This window comes from Cheilinus undulatus, linkage group 14 (genome assembly GCF_018320785.1).
Source record: "Cheilinus undulatus linkage group 14, ASM1832078v1, whole genome shotgun sequence".
Lineage (NCBI taxonomy): Eukaryota > Metazoa > Chordata > Actinopteri > Labriformes > Labridae > Cheilinus > Cheilinus undulatus.
In genome coordinates, this window is record NC_054878.1 from 6,328,401 (window position 1) to 6,350,640 (window position 22,240).

Here is a 22,240-nt window from a genome sequence, read left to right on the forward strand (position 1 = left end):
AAAATTTGAGACTCAAACTGTATGTTTCATTTAGATTTTTATGGGCCCAACAGCCCTTTGTCATTACGCTAGTTATTGTGATTTTATAACCACACAAATATAGTCTCAGCAAAGTCTGACTATTTGTTTTGGGTCATTATTCTTTAAAAGATATCAATAGAAAAATCAATAGTCCCTGTTTGCCAAGTGTCCCATTTTACCAGTACTAATTCCGTGTTTTATTATCTGAAATTACAAAATTACAACATAAAGAGTGGTAGTTTGGGTATCTCTTGCATTAGCAGATACACTATATGGACAGAAGTTTTCGGCCACCATGACCATCACACCAGCAAGGACTATAATGAGATTATATGTACTTTAATATGGAGTTGGCTCTCTTTTGCAGTTATAACAGCCTCTACTCTTCTTTGAAGGATTTCCACATGATTTTAGATAGTTTCTGTGGGAATTTGCACCACGCTTGAGGTCACTGAGCTCTTCAGAACAACTCATTTAGGGCCACAAATGTTTGCAAATGGAGATTGCATGGCTAGGTGGTTGATTTTATACACCTGTGGAAACAGGTCTGATTGAAACACCTGAATTCAGTAATTAACAGGCGTGGCCAAATACTCTTGTCCATATAGTGTATTTCTAACATCTGTATCTTTAACATGTTAACAGTGTGTGATCGTTTTTATCGATAAATCTAACAGATAAGTGTTGGACTGACTGAAGTATGGGCTGTTAAAATAAGTAGTTTTCACTTCTTGAAATTCCCTTTATGAACAGTAGGGGGTGTCAGCAGTACATAAACACTATACGCCTGATCCCTCAGACTTCAGGTGACTTGCTTGAGAAAATAAAATAGCTTTTGTTACTTATGACTTTGAGAATGACTTGAACTTATATTGCACCCTAACACCACTACCGTACACACTGACAGGAATTAACATAAAAACTTTTAAATTGACTAAACATGCACTATTTGAAGGAATAATGACAATTCTGATGTCCAAACCTTTCTCTTATGACGTTTCAATGGTCTTACTGTTCAGTATAAGTGATCACAATGTGTTGAACAATAAAATTAAATGCATAATCTTTATTGAACCCTTAAACATATTTCTCCAGGAGTCCTGGGTCTACATATGTAGGGCATTCTTTACCTCTTGTGTAGTCACGTTTTCGTCTCAGACCAGTCCTGCTTCCTCTAGAACAACCATGACTGCACTACAACCTGATACATCATGTGACTGCACACGCAGCATGAGAAGGAATCCAGAGGGAGCCTGAACACAGGAAACTAAAGTCTTCAAACCGCAGAGATAAGAGTCGAGGGAGGTCATTAACTGTGAGAGACTGAAGGAGCTGAATTTATCTGACGGAGTTGAACTGCTCCTGTCCTGACCTGACTCCATGTCTGCAGTTTTATTCTAGATTCTCTCAGGCGTTTCCTGCCTCAGTGGAGTACAGCGCTGCCTGACACAGGAGTCATTAAAATGATTTATCTTTGTTTATGAAACGATTTAAGGCCAGAGCTCAGTGATGACAGACCGTACCAGCTGCTAACAAAAGAGATAAAGTCAAACAAATAATTAAACACAAACTTTTACTGCTATACATGCAGAAATAAGGTGTTTATAAAACTTTACACGGCATATTTGGTCTACATGCATGTGAGGGAAAAATGGTTGTAAAAAGTCATAGATATATAGAAGCTAAATATGAATTTATATGGTGGCCCTAAAAGTAGACTGCAAAAAACATTTATCATTAATATTCCATGAAGTGCAAAACATTAAAATATATGCAACACAAAAATTATTCAGAAAAAGTGCAAATTTTTCATACAACGCAAAAATATTTCATGAAATGAGAAAATATTTCATGAAACTCCAAAGCATTTAATTCAGAGCAGTCCTTGAGACAGTGCTATTTTGCTTAAACTCAAGAATAGTTTATAAAACACAGACTTCTTTATAAAACATGAAAACTTTTTCTAACGGAAAAAGATTTAATGGAAGCAAACATAACACCAAAAAAAATTATGAAACACGAAAACAAAAGAAAATCTAAAATATTTGCAAACAGGAAAAAAATAATTCAAATTTGAAAAAAACAAATGATGAAACATTTTTATGTTTTTGTTTTTTATATGTAATGTCTTCTTAAATATTGTATAGTGTCTTTAAGATTTTTCAAACAACCCCCATGAATAAAATGTTTTATTTTCATCATTTTTGTTATTATTTCATTTATTTGATTATCATTTATAAAACCAAAAAATCTACAAACTTTGTGTTTCATGGCATTTTTTCATAAAATATTTTTGTGTTTTATGAATATTTTTGATTCCAAGACAAAAGTATATGCTACATAATTATTTTGTTTCATGAAACTTTTTTTGTGTGCCATTGAATTAAAAAAAAAAAGTTCAGAATAAATGTGTTTCATAAATGTTGTTTCTTGTATTATTTCATTTTTATTATTCCGCAAAATAATTTAATTTTGATGAAATATTTTTGTGACCCATGACATTTTTGTTTTTTTATGTAATGAGACACAAAGATATGTTGATAAATAATTTTGGTGTTCAATGATATATTTTGAGTTTTAAAAAGTTTGTTTCTTGGGCTGGTTTTTCTAAAATATTTTTGTGTTTCATGATATATTGGCATCAAGTGTTACACATTTTTTTTGTTTACTATGCCATATTTTATATTCCATGACATAAAAAAATCTTCGTTGTAAATTTAAAAAAGTAAATCAGTATCACATTGTGTCCATATTTCACTTTTTTTGGAATGATTCATAAAAAACTATGTTTCATTACATGATTTTCTTTTTCTTTTTTGCATTTTATAAATTGTGTTTCTTGGCATGTTTTTATAAGGTATTTTGTTCCATGACACATTTTTGAAGCAAAAAAACAAATGTGTTGAAATATTTTTGTTTCAAGACATTTTTGGCGCTTTATAAAATTTGTTTCCTGGCATGTTTTCATAAAATGTTTCTGTGTTTTGTTAAGCATTTCTGTATTCCATGACATTAGAAATCTAAGTTGTGCATCACTTTTTGAGAAACAGGAATATTTAATGACATATATTGTTTCAGTGTTTTGTTTTGTTGTTTTTTTTTTAAGATTTATTTTGGGCATTTTTGTGCCTTTATTTGACAGAGGAGAACAGTGGATAGAGTCAGAAATAGGGATGAGAGCGGGGGAAAGACATGCAGTAAAGGACCTCAGGCTGGTTTTGAACCCGGGCCGTCCGTGTACATGGGGCGTGCACCTTAACCAATTGGCTACCTGTGCCCTGTGTTTTGTTTTTTTTAAAGATTCACTAAAATGCTTTGCATGTGTTTCATGATTTTTTGTGTTTTATGACATGTATTGAACTTCCTGCTTCTTAAATGTTTGTGTTTCATTGTATTTTTTTGTGTTTCATAATAATTTGTTTCATGAAGTTTTTTTATGCCTCATGTCAACAATATTTTTTGTTTCACAATTTTTTTTTTAATGTTTTAATTTTTTTTTTTTTATTATGTTGTTCTGTTTCAGTAAATGTTTTTATGATTATGCAGTTTTTTTGTGTGTGTGTCTCATAAAATATTTCTGTGCTCATTGAATGTTTTTGCATCAGCCCTTCAGGGCCTCCATACAATCAGATGAAGTGAACAGAAAGAGACGAATGTGTGCAACAGAAAAATTGGTTAAAAGTAAGAATGATGTACTTCTGACAGCAAAGTTTTACAGAAGTAAATCTTTATCTGAACTTGCAGCAAAAACAAAATGTTTACATTTACACAGATTTTATAAATGAAGGCAAAAACACCAAATTAACAATAAAATGCTTTAAACAGAGGCATCCTGTTTGCCACGTGCAGCATATGATGACATAGAAATTAAGACACTTTGCCTCAAATAAAAGAAAACAAATCATGCAATATTTTAGCCTTTTCCCCCCAAATGTCTCTTTGGATGTCACAGCTCATTTAAAGAAACAAGTAAAAGGCAAAAATTGAATGATATTAGTAAAAGAGGAAATGATTAGCACAATGAAACCTTGAAATACCAAAGCGAAGAGGTCTACAATCAAAATTCAGAGGTACAAATGAAGTAATTTCCTTGTCCAGAAATTACTGAAGGCTCTCATTGGTGAAGAAGAAAAACAGTCTCTATGTAAACTAAAAGTCATGCAGTAAAAAAGATTAAAAAGATGTTTATTTAATCATAAAGATTTCATATTAAGAGAGGAGAAGATATGTAAACGCTGTTGACGTTTGTCACAGTTGCATTAAAAAGGCACTTGTAATTAAAAAGCACAGCGGGGTCAGCTCAGTTGCTTTGTTAGACGTTTCTGTTTATTTGTGTTTCTCCGTCACAGCGCTCTGTTAACGGGCCTCTGCTGGGGCGGCGTGACGGTCCAGACGGGGGCATCTGAGGTAGAGTGTCACATGTCTGCAGGGGAAACATCATTGGAAACATGGCGATTCCCAAAAGAGTTTACAGAGAGCAAACTTCCAAACATGTTCAGATGACACGTTCTCTGACGGATGAGAGCAGGAAACATGATTAAGACACTTTCAGCCATTTTCATTTCAGCACTTTTTGTTTGGTCTAAATTAAATCTGTCTTTAGCCAAATGCCCGTCGATTACAGCATGACACAAAAACGACAAAATAAATACAATATGACAACATGAAACAAGTGAATGAACTGGGCACAGAGTTAAAATTTAACCCCACTGATAGTCGATGATTACTCAGTGTTATGTCCTCAGCTCTGTTTAAAAGAGTGGATAAGATACTGTAGGTCAATGTGTAAGAGTCTCTTTATGAAGCATGTATGCACCAGTATCTTTGGTCCATTTATAAATTCATCCATCATAGCAGAAGGTCTGTTCTTGAAATGGTTGTTTTAGGACTTAGACTGAGACAGCTGCTTGACAAATATCCTATATCTATCTAAACCAGGAGGTGGATGAGATTTTAAACACAGGTTTGGTGATATTCAAGCAGACACAGGGAAGCAAAATACAAAAAAGCACCTCTGGATGTTTAAAAATACTGCTTAATGTCAATACTGATGTCTATAAGAGGCACAAACACAAAGTTTCAATATTTCTGATTAAGGCATGTTAATGATGAGAACTAAAAGCAGGTGTGCTCTTGTTCATTAGGATGATAAACTGTGGGAAACGCGACAAAGTCACTATCTCTAAATTAACTAAAGCTACCATTCTGGATTCATTTTCATGTTTTCACATTGACTGGACAACTTATTCTGACATATCTGTGACAGACTCCTCACCAGTGCAGACCAGTTAAGCTCAGCTGAGCTTAAGGCTGAAGCCATTTTTAAGACAGAGAAAGTTTTTTTTTTTTGTCAGACTTTTGTCAAGATACCGATAAGCTCCAAAATGTGTAAGTCAGTCTTTGTAGATATGAATGTCAGACACTGCTGAGGTTTCACAGGATTCGATTAAAACATGAACGAGTCACAGTTCAGTCACAGCAGCATCAGCGCTGCACAGGGCCATCAGGCAAACGAACACTACTGACTACCTGTGCACAGGTTCATCTAAAAAAACTCATGGATATCATGGAATATCCTTTAAGTTAAACAGAAATGTGAAACTTTCATTTATTTTTGATTCATAAAGTGAAATATTTCAGCCTTTTTCTGGTTGAATTTTGATGATTACAATGTACATATCCGGCAATGAAGAAAGATCTCTGTGCGCCGGTTTAGCTCGGTCCTTTGGCATAATTACTGCATCAGAGCAGGATGTTATGGAGTTGATCAGCTTGTGGCACTGCTGGGGTGTTATGAAGCTAGGTTGCTCTGACTGCAGCCTTCAGCTCGTCTGTAGTGTTGACTCTGCTGTCTCACATCTCCATCTTAAAAACAGCGCTACCAAAGCGGTTCATAACAGTGCCATAAGCTGTGCAAAAAGAGCCCTGACCAAGAACTGAGTGCATATAAACGTACTTCTCAAAGGGTTGACATTTCAGTATCAAAAACCCTTGTTTGATTAGGCTTAAATAAGCAATTATCACAAAAGCACCAAGGCACTGTATTTTCACACTTAAAATGCCTTTGATTCCAGGGCATTGTCATGTTTCAGCATCAAGTCTTCATCAGGAAGTCAAAAAATCAGATGCCAGGAAACAGTAGCCTCTTCTAAAGTGGTACTGCATCTATAGGAACTGGCATAAATGTTGTTAGCAGGACACTGGAGGTATGAAAGAGTTGCATAAAAACTATGACAGCAGCAGATAAAGACCAGTATTTTTATCTGCTGCTGTCATAGTACCTTTTAGGTGTTGTACTACTGTAAAAAAGCTACTGGTTCCTAACATCTGTCTGGTTGGTATCCTCACACTTGATGCTAAAATGTGTGTTCCTAGGGTCTAAAAACACATGAGCATAGTTGTTTAAAGGGTGCCTTGGAGTTATTTTTCTTTTAGATTTTTTGACTACATGGATCTCATTCATAAGAGAACCTCAAAAATACCCTTTTAAAGTCCATGCAGGACTCCTTTCTACAGCTTTTTTGTCCTATAATTCTGGGACGCTGGGATTCTGATTTTCATGAGTTGTAAGCTGGAGTCATCAGGGTTAGAACAAAAAAAGTAGGGACGCACAACACTGGATTTATGCCAATATTCACAGTCATTTTACCTGATATCAATGCCCATATCTAAATATGTAGTTCAGGCGTAAAACTGAAGTCCTGATTCAGCCCATATATGCCGGTATTCATAGCCAAAACACTGGTTGTAAATATCAGCATAAATTGTGCCAATAATATCATACATCCCTAAAGAAAAGGCTTAAAAAATGTCACTTTATAAATTAATGATATAAGAAAGTTTCACTTTTAGAGTGCAGGATACAAAGAATTATTCGAAGTATCGTCCGATCTGAGATGCAGTTGTACATAAAGGAACATACACTAGTATAACTTAAACTTAGACAAAAAGACCTTAGATGCTAATTTTCCCCAAATCCTAAGGTAATAAAGCAGCTGTCTCTTTAAGATCTCTATCGTTTTAGTTTATATCTATTTGATTTTACCTATTTCCCATGTTATTAACCCAAGCCTCTTACAACAAAGTGAACCTGGAGCTCGCTGTTACTGGAGAAATCTGATTTCTTTGGAGCTGCTGGTGTTGAGATGTAAAATCTTTGTGCTTAAAGCTGCTTCCCTTGAAGATTCACAACACTAACAATGATCCCTCAGAGCACCTCAGATATCACACACTGTCCCTTTGAATCACCCTCCATATTTACAGTATTTGGAACAAAGAAAGATGATGTTAACGTGTGAGGGGAGATGGACAGATGGCAGCTTTAAGAATAAATCCTCACTATGACAAATATAAAGAGATACTGATCAAACCTACAGCAGCTCACCTTAATTACCATCCTCCAAGGTCTTTTCATGCCATACTTCTACATTTAAAGCCTTTAAAACTGATTGTTAAGAATGATGTAGTCTACCTTAAGAGTGCAATCTGAAAGAGTTGCATTTAAAAGCACAGCATGCCTTCTTTCCCTTGTGTTAAAATGTGCAGTTTCCCCCTTCTCTTCTGAAACTTCAAGTTTGACCGCTGCACTGCTCATTCATTCTAATTAAAACACTTTGAATGCATAGTTCTTCTAAATCACATTCATGTTAAACTTCAGCCTATGGATCTATCTGATATGTTTCATCACTTTGGCATATTCAGGCATGCTTCGACTGAAGGCAGCCGTTACAATCTTGGCTTAAAAAACACACAACCAGTCCTCAAAAGTCTCAGTCTGACCCCCAGAGTGTCTTTCAGTCTCTTCAGCAGGACACTTAGAGGACAGACTCTCCTGTTTTAGACGGAGCGTCTCCCTGAGCTTTCTCACTCTCTATCATCTTCTCGGTCACGCCCTGGTCCTTGCCCTGAGCCGCCTCCACCTCTGCCTTCTTGCGCCTGGCCTCCACCCATGGGATCAGACAGAGCACGGCTCCTCCAATGATCGGGGGGATGCCCGCCAGGTAGAAGGCCACGTCGTAGCTGCCCAGTCTGTCCCTCAGGAAGCCTGCAGAGACACAAAGTTAAATACGTGTTCATATCAAGCCTGGGAGAGTCTATAGTCATCAGCTAATGTTTCATCACTGTACTGTCCATCATCACTATAATATTGTTATATAATCACTACAGATGCCTGCTGATGTTTACACTCAGAGTTAGCTATCTCTAGGTCTCCCTCCTTCCAAGCCTTGCGTCATTTCCACGTCTTAGCTCAGCGAAGAATTGACAGAACAGAGGAGAATAATTTACTAAATGACAAATCTTTCACTCCACAGTGCTGGTCTGAGTAACGTCAGCATGAAGATGATGAGCCACACAGCTGATTCACCTCAGACCCTGCAGTACAAATCCTTGAAAACCCCTGATGTAAGATTTACTTTAAAAACCTCTGAGATTACTTCACATGCATACTGTCAGAAGAACTAGAACAACTAAGTCTTTATTTACATGCTTCATAAATTAAGTATGCTGCTTGTCATCAGTGGTTTTACTTTGATAAATTTATCAGATTTAATCATCTTCCTTTAAATTTTCTTTATGTATGTACAGATCTGGTGTGATAACTGAGGCTTGTTTTTGCATTTGCAGTCTTTCATTTGTTAACACTAAGGTTAAACCATGAGCAAAATCCTGTCCCTTTTGATGCTAATAAAACTTGACCTGAACTGAACTTTGATTAGTAATTAATAGCTTTGTTAATTCAGTCAACAAAAGGTTAAAGAAAATACATTAAATTTGTTCACCTTATCAACACAGAGTAAGATTGTTTCAGGGGTACCATTAACGTTGGGTTAATCGATTAAAGGACATCACTGTCATCTATCAATTAGGCGTTAGTGGTGTCAGTTCATGCAGGCCATGGAGACAAGTGCTGCCATAACTGAGATCAGCTGATCTCATGCAAGCCCTCATCAGCTGACGTCCAGCAGATTTGCTCTAAGCAAGCTATTTGCTAATCGCTCTCATGCTGCCTTATTCAAACTGCTGTTGCTGCTCTTTCTGTAAGCTGCTCCTCCACCCCAGCTCCTCCTTTATCCTGCTTTTGGCTTAATCAATGTCATTCTGTTGTCCTTGATGCCTGCTCTGCTCTCGGTTTTGCTGCGTCTCTCCCTGCCTTATCGGCACAAGAAGAGCAGGGATGTGTGCCGTTCCTTTTTAATGCTTTCTACATCAGCTCACAGAAGGGCAGGGGGATTCCAGACCTGCCACACCACCAAACATTAATAAAAAAGTATAATAAAGAAATATTTATGGCTGCGAATCATGTTTGTTTCTTCACTAAGTGGTCCTGAGTGAAAAATAATTTTTGCTGATATCAGATATGCTGATATTTCCGAAGTCATTTTAGTTGATAGTGATGCCAGTAAAACATGAACACACCTTTTTTTTATGGCAAAGACAACAAGTGTTAGGGTGCAGATGGCCTATCAGTCAGGTCACGCTCCATGTACACAGGTTCTAGTCGGGCCTGTGACTCCTTTCCCACATGTCCCACATGAGGAAGTGGACAGTCTGATAGATACTTTTTGTTTGGGGATTCATATTCAGAGCTCACAGTGGGCTTCCTTGAGTGTTTGGCACCCCAGACAACCACCTATACGTGATGGTAGAGTTGTACAATTTGCTGCATTTTAAGACAGATACATTATTTAGACTGCCCATATTTACAGCAGAAATATCAGCTGCCTACACCAGTATTTAACTAATTAAAGATAATATTGTGCATCCTTATATCAGTAGATATCTATACACAAATGTGGCACAATGAGCATTTCAGGTGACTCCTGCAGAGACAAGCCTCGGGAATAGTAGTCCCACTCAGTTAAGTAACACATTTTTCTGTGGTGAGTACTCTCCATGCAGGTTTTGGTTGATCTGGTTCAGCTGGTGCTTCTGAACACTTCTAATAACACTCCTGTAAACACTCTGATGTGCAGCTAACTACAGTTTGCTATGTCATCATACACATATATCTGATCAATCATATTATGTAATGTCACCAGCAGGCATAGGACCCCAAGAGGAACTGACAGTCGAGGACATCTGGCACCCCAAGTTTAGTCATTAGGAGTTAATTTAGACATTTCACTGTGAACTTTCTGCTCACTGAACCTTAAAGGGGACATATGCAAAAATCACTTTTTCAGGCTTTTCTAACACAAATATGCCCCTGGCCTGTCCACAATCCCCTCAAGTACCAGAAAAATCCATTCCCTCTCCCCCTCTCCTTCTCCACCTTTCAGAAAATGTGCTGAAAGAAGCTGTTCTCAGATTCTACATCTAGTGACCTCACCAGGAGCCCTTAGCACCCGCCCCCAGGTTTGGTTGGCCCTCCCCCACTTGGAGGAAAGTTCCGCCCTCCTCTACTGATCCTCTCAGCTACTAGCTGAGATTCTGGATAGCTCAGTGGGTTACCCTGCTGACTATGGTCTAGGAGATTGATAGTTCTAACCCCAGTTTAAACTTTGGAAAAAAAAAGTGTCTGTAATATCACGAGTGCTGCATCCTTTTCCTGAGAGGGGAGTGGTCAGGGGCCACAGACACAGAAACGGCTTGTGCTGAGAAACAGAGGAGCTTTAAGACATGCAAAAATCCAATACTGGAGTGTTTTTTTTTCAGCAATAAACTTCACAGGCATGTTTTGGGGACCTCTGAGACCAATATAAGCTTGTCTTGAAAGGGTAAAATATGTCACCTTTAAATAAACTACATTAATTCCCAGTTTAACTCACATTCTCCTCTTCTTGTTCATTCAGGACCCTGATACTGACCTGCACAGGTCAAAAGAGTTTTAACCAATACTAACACATTCAGTATCTCTTTTTAAGGAAAATGGATTAGTTGTATTTCCTCTGCACATGAGGCTCACATGAGCGGATGTAAATGTTCCTCAAACAGAAGATAAACCCTTAAAAACGCAGCTTCAGTTACTACAGGACAGTTTAAGAGGTCAGGAATTTCCCATAAAATACTGACATAACTTCAGCCAGACAACTTTGAGCTCACAGAAAGAGCTTCTAAAAAGAACCTGAGAAGTACAACTATGAGGTGCCAAAGTAAACACTAGATGGAGCAAAAGCCCCATAAAAGATGACTTTTCTGTTTGATCTGAGGGCAGAGACAGAGCTTTATTGGAATGATGCAGGATTCTGTTTCCTCAAATTAAACCATACTTCCTTTTTAAGGTTTCAGGGAACATAATTTAAATTCAAAAGGTTTGAAGCATCAAATTCAGAAACTGTGTAGATGTTTAAAAAACACTTTGCTGTCTTTGTGCTGTACTGAGTTGAAAATAGGTTGAAAAGGATTTGAAAATCACCGTTTTCTGTTTTATTCACAGTTTATACAATGTCCCAACTTTTTTTGGAATAGTGAGTTTGTACCTATGGTGTGTTTAATGACATATGACCACATCAGTGGCATTAGGATCATTCTTATTTGTGCGACTTCCTGTCTTACCTGCAATGGGCGGTCCAACAGTCATGGGCACAGACATCAGGCCCAGCAGGAAGCCGATGGCCTGGGACACGTCTTTGGCCCCGACCAGCTCGAAGGCGATGGGAGCCATGATGCAGATGAAGCAGCCGTCAAACAGCCCCATCAGCAGGCACACGGCGATCAGCCCACCGAAGATGTTACACAGAGGGATCATCATTGACATGAGGCCAATGACGAAGAAGGAAGAGACCTAGACAGAGAAGAACTCAAATGAAATCTCTGCTTTTTGTTTAAAACTGGTTGCATTTTCCTTCAATCTTAAGGGAAGTGATAGTTCCAGTGGAGAGTTTCAGTACCACATTTCCATCACATGATCACCGACATGCTGTCTCAGAGATTTCAGCGGTCAAAAGTTTTTCAAGACAATGCAAAGATCAGCTGAAACCACTCTTAGTCATTCATTTTTAAGTCTAACATACTCTCAACATGACATTTAAATCTACCAGTGATGGGTTCTCATTTCTAAGAGAAGAATGAAAGCATTAGAATCAGAAAGGCTCCTCATTGTTTTAGCTGGTTTGACAGATGGGGGGCTTCTGGGTTTGGATGGTATTATTCTTGCACAGCAGCTAAGAGGCTAACTGGCTTTCAAGCCTGCATGTCTTAAATGTTTATGTCTGTGAATGCATATTAAGCATCTCCTTCATCACACTTGAGTGCATGAAAGGTTGTGTTTATGCTTGTGAGAAAAAAAGACTGAAGATAGTACCAATGAAAAAGGGAGAGAGTCAGTGATAGTCAAATCATGCAAAGGGACAAAAACTAGCATCACATCTGGACAAAATTAGAAACAGAGCACTCAGCTCGACAAAAAAAAAAAAAAAGCCTTGAAACAGTTTCTCTTTAGAGCCAAGAGCTAACGATCAAACATAAATCTACCATGCTAAAGAGAATGTGGATTACTATAAGGAGAGAAAGTGTCTGCAGTCGTTTGTTGTAGTTTTAGTCTCAGACTTGTCTCCTGAGGAATCTCAGCCCATTCTTCTTTGGCTGATCTCTCAGGCTGCTCCAGATCTGATGGTCTTCTGGCATGGACCTTGGTCTTTAGTTTACCCCACAGCTTTTAAATGAAGTTCAAGTCAGGGCTTTTGTTGGGCCAGTCAATAAGGTTCACTTTGGTATTCTGGAGGTAGTTCTTCACCAGGAGCCACGTACTGTATGTTTTGGGTTGTTGTCTTGAAAGCAAAAGCAAAAAGAAAGCAAAAACCCGCCCCCAGTTTTGCTGCTGAGGTTTTCTTTCTAAATCTTCACATATCCTTCTTTCTTCATGATTCCTTCCACCAGATTCCCACTTCAAGATACACTGAAACATCTCCACAGTATAATACTCCCACTGCCGTGTTTCACAGTGAGGAAGGTGTTCTTTGGGTTTTACGCCCCTCCCTCCTTTCTCCAAACATCAACAACGTCTCTATGGCCAAAGAGCTCTAGTTTGGTCTCATCTGACTAAGGGACATGCTTCCAGTATCAGAATCTTTTTCCAGGTGTTCCTTCGAAGACTTCAGTCTGGTTTGAAATGTCTCTTCTGCAGAAGTTTTTCTTGGTCCATTCCAGTGCAGGGCTCTTTGATGGTCTTCTTTGAGACTACAGTTCCTGACTTGGCTCAGTCCTTCACTAGAGTCTTGGCAGTTGTTCTGGGGTCATTGAGCGACAGTGGTCTATGCTGTGGCTAGGGCGAAAAATTTAGATCCTGGTAGTTTTTGTTTCTGTGAAATAATTTTGTTTCTGTGTAGTACAGTAAAATAATGTAAACAACAAAAAAAAAAAAGTTTTCTGGCACTTTTATAAGATGAAATTTTAATTACTATTAACTAATATGTTTATCCTCATCTGTAAACTGCTGCCTCACTCTTCCTCAAATCCCCACTAAAACTCACAATGGCAACATGATTTATGGGTTACATTTACCTCTAGGAAAACATTGGATAGACATTAAAACAACCTAAAACTCAGTCTGAGCTAGAGTTACACAGAAAATCCTCCACAGAGTTTATACCACTCCTTCTAGACTTAAAACTGTAGACCAAAGTGGTTCAAATCTTTGTTGGCATGATTATTAACAAGTGGAAACTTTGATTTATACTTTGAAACTGCCCTGCTGTTATGTCTTCTTGACAGAAAAAGGTTTAGCAGCAGGCCACTGCTGTTTATACGGCTCACCAACGTGGTTCCAGAATTTAAAATCCTATTCATTTTCTCAATAGGGAATTTGATTATTAGCCGTATTATCAGGAATATCCAAGTTAGAACTACCATGAGCTACCTGAGTGTGATACATTAATATTTGCTCCTGTACAAGACAGAAGTCCTAAAATATCAACCTCGTTTTAAGAAAAAAAGCATTTATTTAGAACCTCCGCCAAAAAATACTACAAGACCCATAATCCTTGAGTGTCACAGCAACGACTGTTGATGATGACAATACATGCTGCTTCAGAATGAAGCAAAATACTAGGATAGATTACAACATTATCATTTTAAATGTAAAGACTGCAATAAAGATACACTATTCGATCACTTGCCTTGACTCACATATGAACTTAAGTGACATCCCATTCTTAATCCATAGGGTTTAATATGACGTCGGTCCACCCTTTGCAGCTATAACAGCTTCAACTCTTCTGGAAAGGCTTTCCACAAGGTTTAGGAGTGTTTATGTGAATGTTTGACCATTCTTCCAGAAGCACATTTGTGAGGTCACACACTGATGTTGGACGAGAAGGCCTGGCTCTCAGTCTCTGCTCTAATTCATCCCAAAGGTGTTCTATCAGGTTGAGGTCAGGACTCTGTGCAGGCCAGTCAAGTTCATCCACACCAAACTCTCTCATCCATGTCTTTATGGACCTTGCTTTGTGCAGTCATGTTGGAACAGGAAGGGACCATCCCCAAACTGTTCCCACAAAGTTGGGAACGTAGAATTGTCCAAAATCTCTTGGTATGCTGAAGCATTCAGAGTTCCTTTCACTGGAACTGAGGGGCCAAGTCCAGCTCCTGAAAAACAACCTCACACCATAATCCCCCCTCCACCAAACTTTACACTTGGCACAATGCAGTCAGACAAGTACTGTTCTCCTGGCAACCGCCAAACCCAGACTCATCCATCAGATAGTCAGATGGAGAAGCATGACTTCATCACTCCAGAGAACGCGTCTCCACTGCTCTAGAGTCCAGTGGTGGCGTGCTTTACATCATTGCATCCGACTCTTTGCATTGTACTTGGTGATGTATGGCTTGGATGCAGCTGCTCGGCCATGGAAACCCATTCCATGAAGCTCTCTACACACTGTTCTTGAGCTCATCTGAAGGCCACATGAAGTTTGGAGGTTTGTAGCGATTGACTCTGGAGAAAGTTGGCCACCTCTGTGCACTATGCACCTCAGCATCCACTGACCCCGCTCCGTCATTTTACATGGCCTACCATTTGGTGGCTGAGTTGTTGTCGTTCCCAGTCGCTTCCACTTTGTTATAATACCACTGACAGTTGACTGTGGAATATTTAGGAGAGAGGAAATTTCACCACTGGACTTGTTGCACAGGTGGCATCCTATCACAGTACCACACTGGAATTCACTGAGCTCCTGAGAGCGACCCATTCTTTCACAAATGTTTGTAGAGACAATCTGCATGCCTAGGTGCTTGATTTTATACACCTGTGGACATGGAAGTGATTGGAACACCTAATTTCAATGATTTGGATGGGTGAGTGAATACTTTTGGCAATATAGTGTAAGTGCAGAATATAGGTTTATATATGGTTTTAAAGCTTGAAAAACTACTCTTAAAAAGAATAAAATGAATCACAGTGGATATGTAGTTTCTTCCTCATTGCAGAGAAATATTTCAACAGTCTTGTACCTTTGTCTTTTTCTTTCTTTTGGAACACCAGTTTTGTGCCAAATCAAATATTTTAAAGTCATGAGTTCTCAAGTAGCTGGTTAGTTTGTCTGCATTGTAATAAGAATTTTAGGAAATGTCTAGGGAGGATTTGTGTTGCTGTCAACACAGAACATTTTACCTGGACAAATCAAATCCTACTGACACCTGATTGGTCAGCAGAACTCAGACTACAAATGTACTACAAAAGTAAACTAGAGCACTTAACCCCCTGCGTCATGAGATTTAGAAGAGAGATTACCTGCAGGTAGACTTTGTTGACCCCGTTAACGTAGTCCGCCACCCTGCCAAAGATGAGACGGCCCACACATGACGTGATGCCAATACACATGAGGAGAACTTCTTTGTTGGAGTCCACTCCAAAACGCTCCTCCACGTGTTTCATCTGTGGAAAGACGAAGGAAACAGATAAACAGATGTATCATGGCTCTAAAAACACAGAATGTTAAACATGCAGAAAAAAACACAACACACTGGAGAGGGAAGCAGGTTTATTATGAATACTTTACATGCCTCAGATGTGCAGTGCTGTCACAACAGTCCTCTTTGTGAATGTATTTGAGGACTTTAAGTGTTTAGCAGTGTTGAGGCTGTTTAATAACGGTATCATTGTCAGACTGGAGCTTTTTGCTGCTGTGCAGACACAGTCCTACAATCATCAGCAGCTTGTCCATATTTCAACATTCCTCATTTGTCTGTACTTTTTGCTTCCAGTGACCGCTAGTTTCCACTTCAGTCTGTAAGAAAAGTCAGCCCAGATGTTCTTGCTGTAACTTTGTCCCAACTTCCCAAAAGCAGCAATCTGTGAGGCCCACGTTTTGAGAGAGAGCTTAAAAAAAAAAAAAAAAAAAAAAAAAAAAAAGAGGCCTGCTGTCTGCGTGGAGTCCTGCCATCTACTTCTACCTCCAGGCAGGCTGTAGCAGTCCTTCTCAAAGAATCTGTCTGTCTGCTGCCTCTACACCCCATGACCTCAGCTCAAACCCTTCTGCAGGCCACTCATCCATCAGAGCACAATGCTCTCTGTTCACCAGTATCCTGCTCTGAGGGGGATTCCCACATTAGGAAACTCATCAGCAAAGTAATGTGTGATTAACACCACAGTTCAAGGCTGTGCACATCAGAGAAAAACCAGATACTGTATGTCTGACAGGAGAGGTCTGAGTGTTGTAATTACTACTTATTCTGTGGATATTATCAGGCCATTATCAGGCGTTAAGCAGCGACTGACTGATAAGAGGTTGTTAGCTGTTTGAAGGAGGACAAGGGTTATATCTTTACTCTTGTTAGCAACATAGCAAAAATCCTCCTCCTTAAAAAAACTCTTTATAAACAGTTCATGTAAAGCAACAATTTTAACAATTTAAAGCATTTGCTGACAAACACTGAAGTTGGAAAAGATATTGTAAGAGGCAAGAGAACCATGAGGACTGACAGGATTTCACTGGATTTTAAACAAATACAACTTGGCATCAACAGCCACATAATTATCATGTGGAGTTTGTGTGTGTGTATAACTGCTGTGGCCAAATGGTCACATTGGAGAGGGTAATCAATGACATGCTGGAGAGATAGGTTTGTATGATTACAGACTCAAACAGTTTCTTTTCATTAGCAAACCTTTTTGTTACCAGTAAAGCTGGCAAAACACAAGACAAAGACTACATCCATAATGATACCTAACTTTACATTGTAATCTGCAGGAATGGACAGAGCCCCAGACATGACATGGTCAAAAACAATTAAATTGTGGCCACAATATAGCTACAACACGTGCACAAAATAGTAATTCATGGCCACAAAATACTAATTCATGGCCACAAAATACTAATTCATGGCCACAGAATACTAATTTGTGGCCACAAAATAAGTATAATGTGCACACGAAATACTACTAATAATATCAATATCATCCCTGGACAGCTGGGTAAGCAAATCGAGCACACTTTCTCTAAGGTCTAAGGTAGAGGCAGTAGAGGGGCTAAAGCTACACGATGGACAGGGATAGTATGATTGAATTTTATTCTAGGCTGGGAATGAGCTACAAAGACATTCTAATAAAGCCTGGCATTGCAAGGAACCATTATGACCGAGAGGCATTTAAACAGAATATTGAGAGCCAGGTTGCTTTACCTGCAGAGGTACGACTTGGACGCCAGGATAGGAAGGTATGCTCGATTTGCTTACCTAGCTGTCTAGGAATGATATTAATATCATCAATTAGTATTTCATGGCAAAGAATTAGTATTTTGTGGCCATGAATTAGTATTTCGTGGGCACGTTATAGCTATATTGTGGAAACAGTTGTTTTTTTTTTTGTTTTGTTTTTTTTTGACCATGTCATGTCTGGGACTCCGTAGGAATGTGAAGTCTGATGTCAAAATGTTTCTGACTGGCTCTCTTTTTCAGCTTAATCTGTCACCATCCTCTAGTCTTAGCCGTTGTATTACAACTTTGTAGACTTTATATAAGGGTAAATTGGCTTCTTTTTTAGCTGGAGGCTAGTGTGTGAACTCATGCCATAGAGCGACACACACTTGATGCCTGAGAACTGTCTTTCTTCCAAAGTTACACCCTGCTAAAAGCGGTCAACCTAAGCATTTGGGAAAGGTAAAGACTAAGTTCTTTCTACTAAAACTGTCTGAACTGACTACTCCACTGTTTTGCATTCTTTGCTTTCAGTTTATCTACCTACTTTGTGAAAGCAATCATTTAAAGATGCAAAAACAATGCCAATAATATAGTTCTGATTAATAGGTTACCACTCACTTTAAGAGCACTGCATGCTTTATTACAGTTTTCAAAGTGGTTTAAAGATGAGATGAGACACATGCTTAAGAATAGAGTTGCTCTAAACATTTGTTGGACTCTATTTTCTAACATGCTGGTTTGGAGTCATGTGAGACATGCCCCTAATTAGGTCGCTGCTTGGTATAAAATACAGAAGACATCCTCATTAGACAGACAGTTTTCAAACTTCATCGCTGGCTGCAAATTCATCATACTGTCAGAAATATCACAAAGTCCCCTGGGTGTTCTTCATGGGTCTTACACATCACACAGACATTAATTGTGTTAACAAAATTATAAAATTACCACAACATTTGAGGAGCAGGGACTGTCTGTTCTCTTGCTAATTAGGTTATCTTTCCTCCTAATTAACGAATACAGGCTTTACTGAGTGCCTTTTTTTAACAACCCTCTCATTCATATCATCCTGATCTCTCCTCTCTTCTCTAAATCAAGACACCACCAGAGGATGTTAAATCTTGCTGGGACCTGCCTCCAGCCTGAGTCTTGACTGCTGATTTACTGATGGCACTAGAAAATTAGGACCCCTTATAGACCTTCTCATCCCATGCTGCTTTCTCGCTTGTCATGTCACATGCATGTCATCATCCCAGCCCCTAGAATTCCTCTTATAAACTTATTTACTGGTACAATTCTATGATCTTGCTAGTAAATGACATTTCTGTCTATTGACATTGCAGCTTTTGCAGCAGAAACATCATTAAAGCTGTAAGAATAAATAAATAAACATGGATTTTTTTTTTCAAAGCAAAAGCCGCCGGTTGATTATTGATCAAAGTCTAATACATTATTACAGACTCTTTGAGCTGAAATGTGCAAAAAGTTTAAATATCTGTTGTTCATCGTGCAATTTAAATCCTGACAAAAAGACACTACAATTACCTCCTACTGCTAGAGGCTACTCTATTTCCTCAAAGACGTCCTGCATAATCTCTCTGCACCCTTTTTGACCCTTTATCTGAAATCTTAAAGTAATCAGAGATCCCACCCCCAAAGATACAACTAGATAATATAACAGTTAACTCGTGCAAAAGAGCAACAAAAATGTAATCTGCAGATAAGAAGATGGATGGTTTCTCACTGTAGGAATCCACCGTGGTGCAACATGTTGACAGTATAACTGCAGCAGTCAGCCACAGTACAGCATGATCAGGTCAAGGAGATCATGTTTCTAAGACCTGGGAAAACACCACAGACACACACACACACACACACACACACACAGCAGCAGCAACAACCGCACACCCACTATCCACTCCACATAGATAAGATCTGTCTGTTCAGAGAGATCCATCAGAGCCTCTCTGCTGTAAAGATGAGGAGGAAATCCATAAACCCCTGTCCTTCAGTCAGAGTGATCAGCAGCAATCAGCAGTATAGAAGGAGATGTATTGAACTCTATGACTCATTCACACGCTGCATCAGTTATGTCTGTTATGTATTCGAGGCTTCCTGTGAGGTTGCAGGTCGGTGCTGGGTCACATGGTGACTCATTACACATGAAATCAGGAAAAAAGCTTCTTCCTCTGTCTTAGAAAGATCAAATGTTCTGAAGATTCCATGCTAGTTATCTTCAGTGTGATCACACTACCTGATCAGAACATGAAAACATCACGGCACAACAGCCAATCAAAGAATACCTTTTGTATTTTCTTCTTTGATACCTCAGCTGGACTTGTTTAATGGTTGGTCAGTCTACTTAGCTTTGTGGTGCACTAAGACCTCCTACAGGAGGCAGTGTAACCCGATAAAAAGAGCACAAAGGTCATCCTTATTCAGTCAACAACATGCTTTTACTTCTTCTGTTCAACAGAGCAGGACAGTATCCTACAGTAAGGACAACTGAATCACACAATATGATGATTCATTCTTTCACTACTTGTGTTCATTTAGAGGAATTCATCAGCATTAAGCATAAAGAGGTTCTAAAAAATCAAGGCTCTTCAACAGGTCAAACAGTTAAACAGTCAGTGAGTATCTCCTCCAAAGCTGACAAAGCTGACATTAGAAGTCCTGCCCCTTCTTGATTTTGATTGGCCAGTGGGTTAAGCAGCACTGACCAGAGTGTTGCTCTTCCAAAAGCTGAACTGTTTATAAGCGAGAGTGCTGAGGGTACGATGGCTAAAAAGAGCTGATGCGGAGGGCGTTTTTGTGCTCAGGACGCTGAGCGGTGAAAATACTGGACCACACTGGTTTTGTATTGAAGATGAGCTCTGCCAGCAGCGGCTGTGGACAAAAGGCCAATCGGTGACAACACAGAGCCTGGCAGATGGCCTTGTGACAAGGGCTGTGACAGAGTAGATTGATTCCTTTCTAAAGCGCTGATAAAGCCACATTTTAATGTGTTTGTAGTTTGATGCTAGTCCTCAACAGGAATGAAAGTAGGCGGGTACGGTTTGGTATGCAGTAGCGAGGAAAGAGGGGAGCAGCTGCCTGTCAACAACCCACATCTAATGTGAGCCATGATCGCACTTAAAGGAAGAAAACTCATCTGCTGACATTTTCCCATCTTAAAAAATATTCCTCTCTTTATAATCATGTATCATTTGCCTATACAAGTCATTCTGATTTGATTCTGAACTGTGCATGCAGTTTTAATCCATGCTGGATGGGGCAAAGCCCCTCTCCTGTTACTGTTTGTTAACTTGAGAGCGAGTATTAGCCAGCATGTGCTGCAGCTGGGGAGTAGCAGAGCACCCTGTCTGACCCCCAGAGAGCAAAAGGAGGAAAGGAGGAATACAGAGGCAGGTGCAGACAAATATGTTGGTTTCAAATATGTTTCTTTGCAGGTGGGAGAGCAAATATAAAAAGAAGGAAATTTACAATTTATCACGTGTTTACAACCCTAATTCCAAAAATGTTGGGGGGGGGGATGTAAAACATGACAGAATGCACCTACTTCTCCAGCTTTTTGTTGACCCATCCATACACTTCAGAGATGTGCTGCTGCCATCAAAGTCAAAATGAGCTAATATTTTTCTTTAACTGGTTAAATGTCTCAGTTTCAACATCTGATATGTTGTTTTTGTTCTATTGTTAATGAAATATGAGTTTATGAGATTTGCAAATCATTGCATTTAGTTGTTACTGACAATTTATAACCTTGCAAAGCAGATGGATTAGCACATTTCCTTGTTTGTCACTGGCAAATCTATCTTGCAAATCTCCCATCTGAACCGTTTGGGCCCGGTTAGAAAGTGACAGGACCAATCAGTGTCGAGGGGCAGTACTTTCAGGCACGGTGGGGTTGTGACGTAAGCAAGCAGCAGCAACAAGAGGCTGGTGCAATTAAGGTGGAAGAGCTTAGCGTGGATGCTGCTAAAGCACCAGTTTTATCAGAACTTGACGACATTTCTTCATTAAAAGAAGAACAAAGAACAGCAGTGAGTTGTTTTCTTTTCAAAAACGGCAAAAGTCGAATACTTACATGTCTATAGTCACCATGGTTTATGTTCTCCCTCAGTAGCTCCTTGGCACCTTGGTAACAGCTACATCACGTGTTTTGTTGCTCTGATTGGCCCATAAAGATGTGACAGACAGAATGTTCATCCAATCACACTCTGAGTTTATTTCAAATCCTCTGCCCTTTCCCAAACACTTAGTATTGAAGGTTTTCCAGATAAATGTTTGAAACAAATCTGGCGTGTCGGGTTAGACAATTTACACATCGCCCCAACTTTTTTTGGAATTGGGTTTGTGTACATTTAAACACTTTACTGTGACACAAAGTTATAGTAATATTGGTAAAATGAGTTTTACCTTGATAAAGGCGTGGTTATAGCATTTGAGCTCTTATGGTGGGACTGAAGGTGGCATCTTTCATGGGGCCCAAGCCTGGCTTATTTCAATGGTGCACAAACACAAGCATGTGTTTCTTTGAATAAAATGAAGCAAGGTTGTGGTAATAGCATTGACTAGAATTTAAAACTACTTTCAACCCTGGTTTCCTATATGTAGTTTAACCTAAAAGACTGGCCCAGGA

At 39.0% G+C, this 22,240-nt stretch overlaps 1 protein-coding gene across 1 annotated transcript in view; it reads right to left on the bottom strand.

Annotated features, from left to right (window-relative positions):
• Window positions 1-3,731: 3,731 nt before the first annotated feature.
• The window catches only part of slc16a10 (solute carrier family 16 member 10), a 78,274-nt gene continuing 59,765 nt past the window's right edge, over window positions 3,732-22,240 (bottom strand). Inside the window, exons 4-6 of the mRNA XM_041805328.1 lie at window positions 15,692-15,835; window positions 11,518-11,746; window positions 3,732-8,065 (exon numbers count right to left, since the gene is read on the bottom strand). Coding sequence (XP_041661262.1) covers window positions 7,836-8,065; window positions 11,518-11,746; window positions 15,692-15,835 — 603 coding nt within the window. The 3' untranslated portion in view covers window positions 3,732-7,835. The remainder of the gene's footprint in view (window positions 8,066-11,517; window positions 11,747-15,691; window positions 15,836-22,240) is intronic.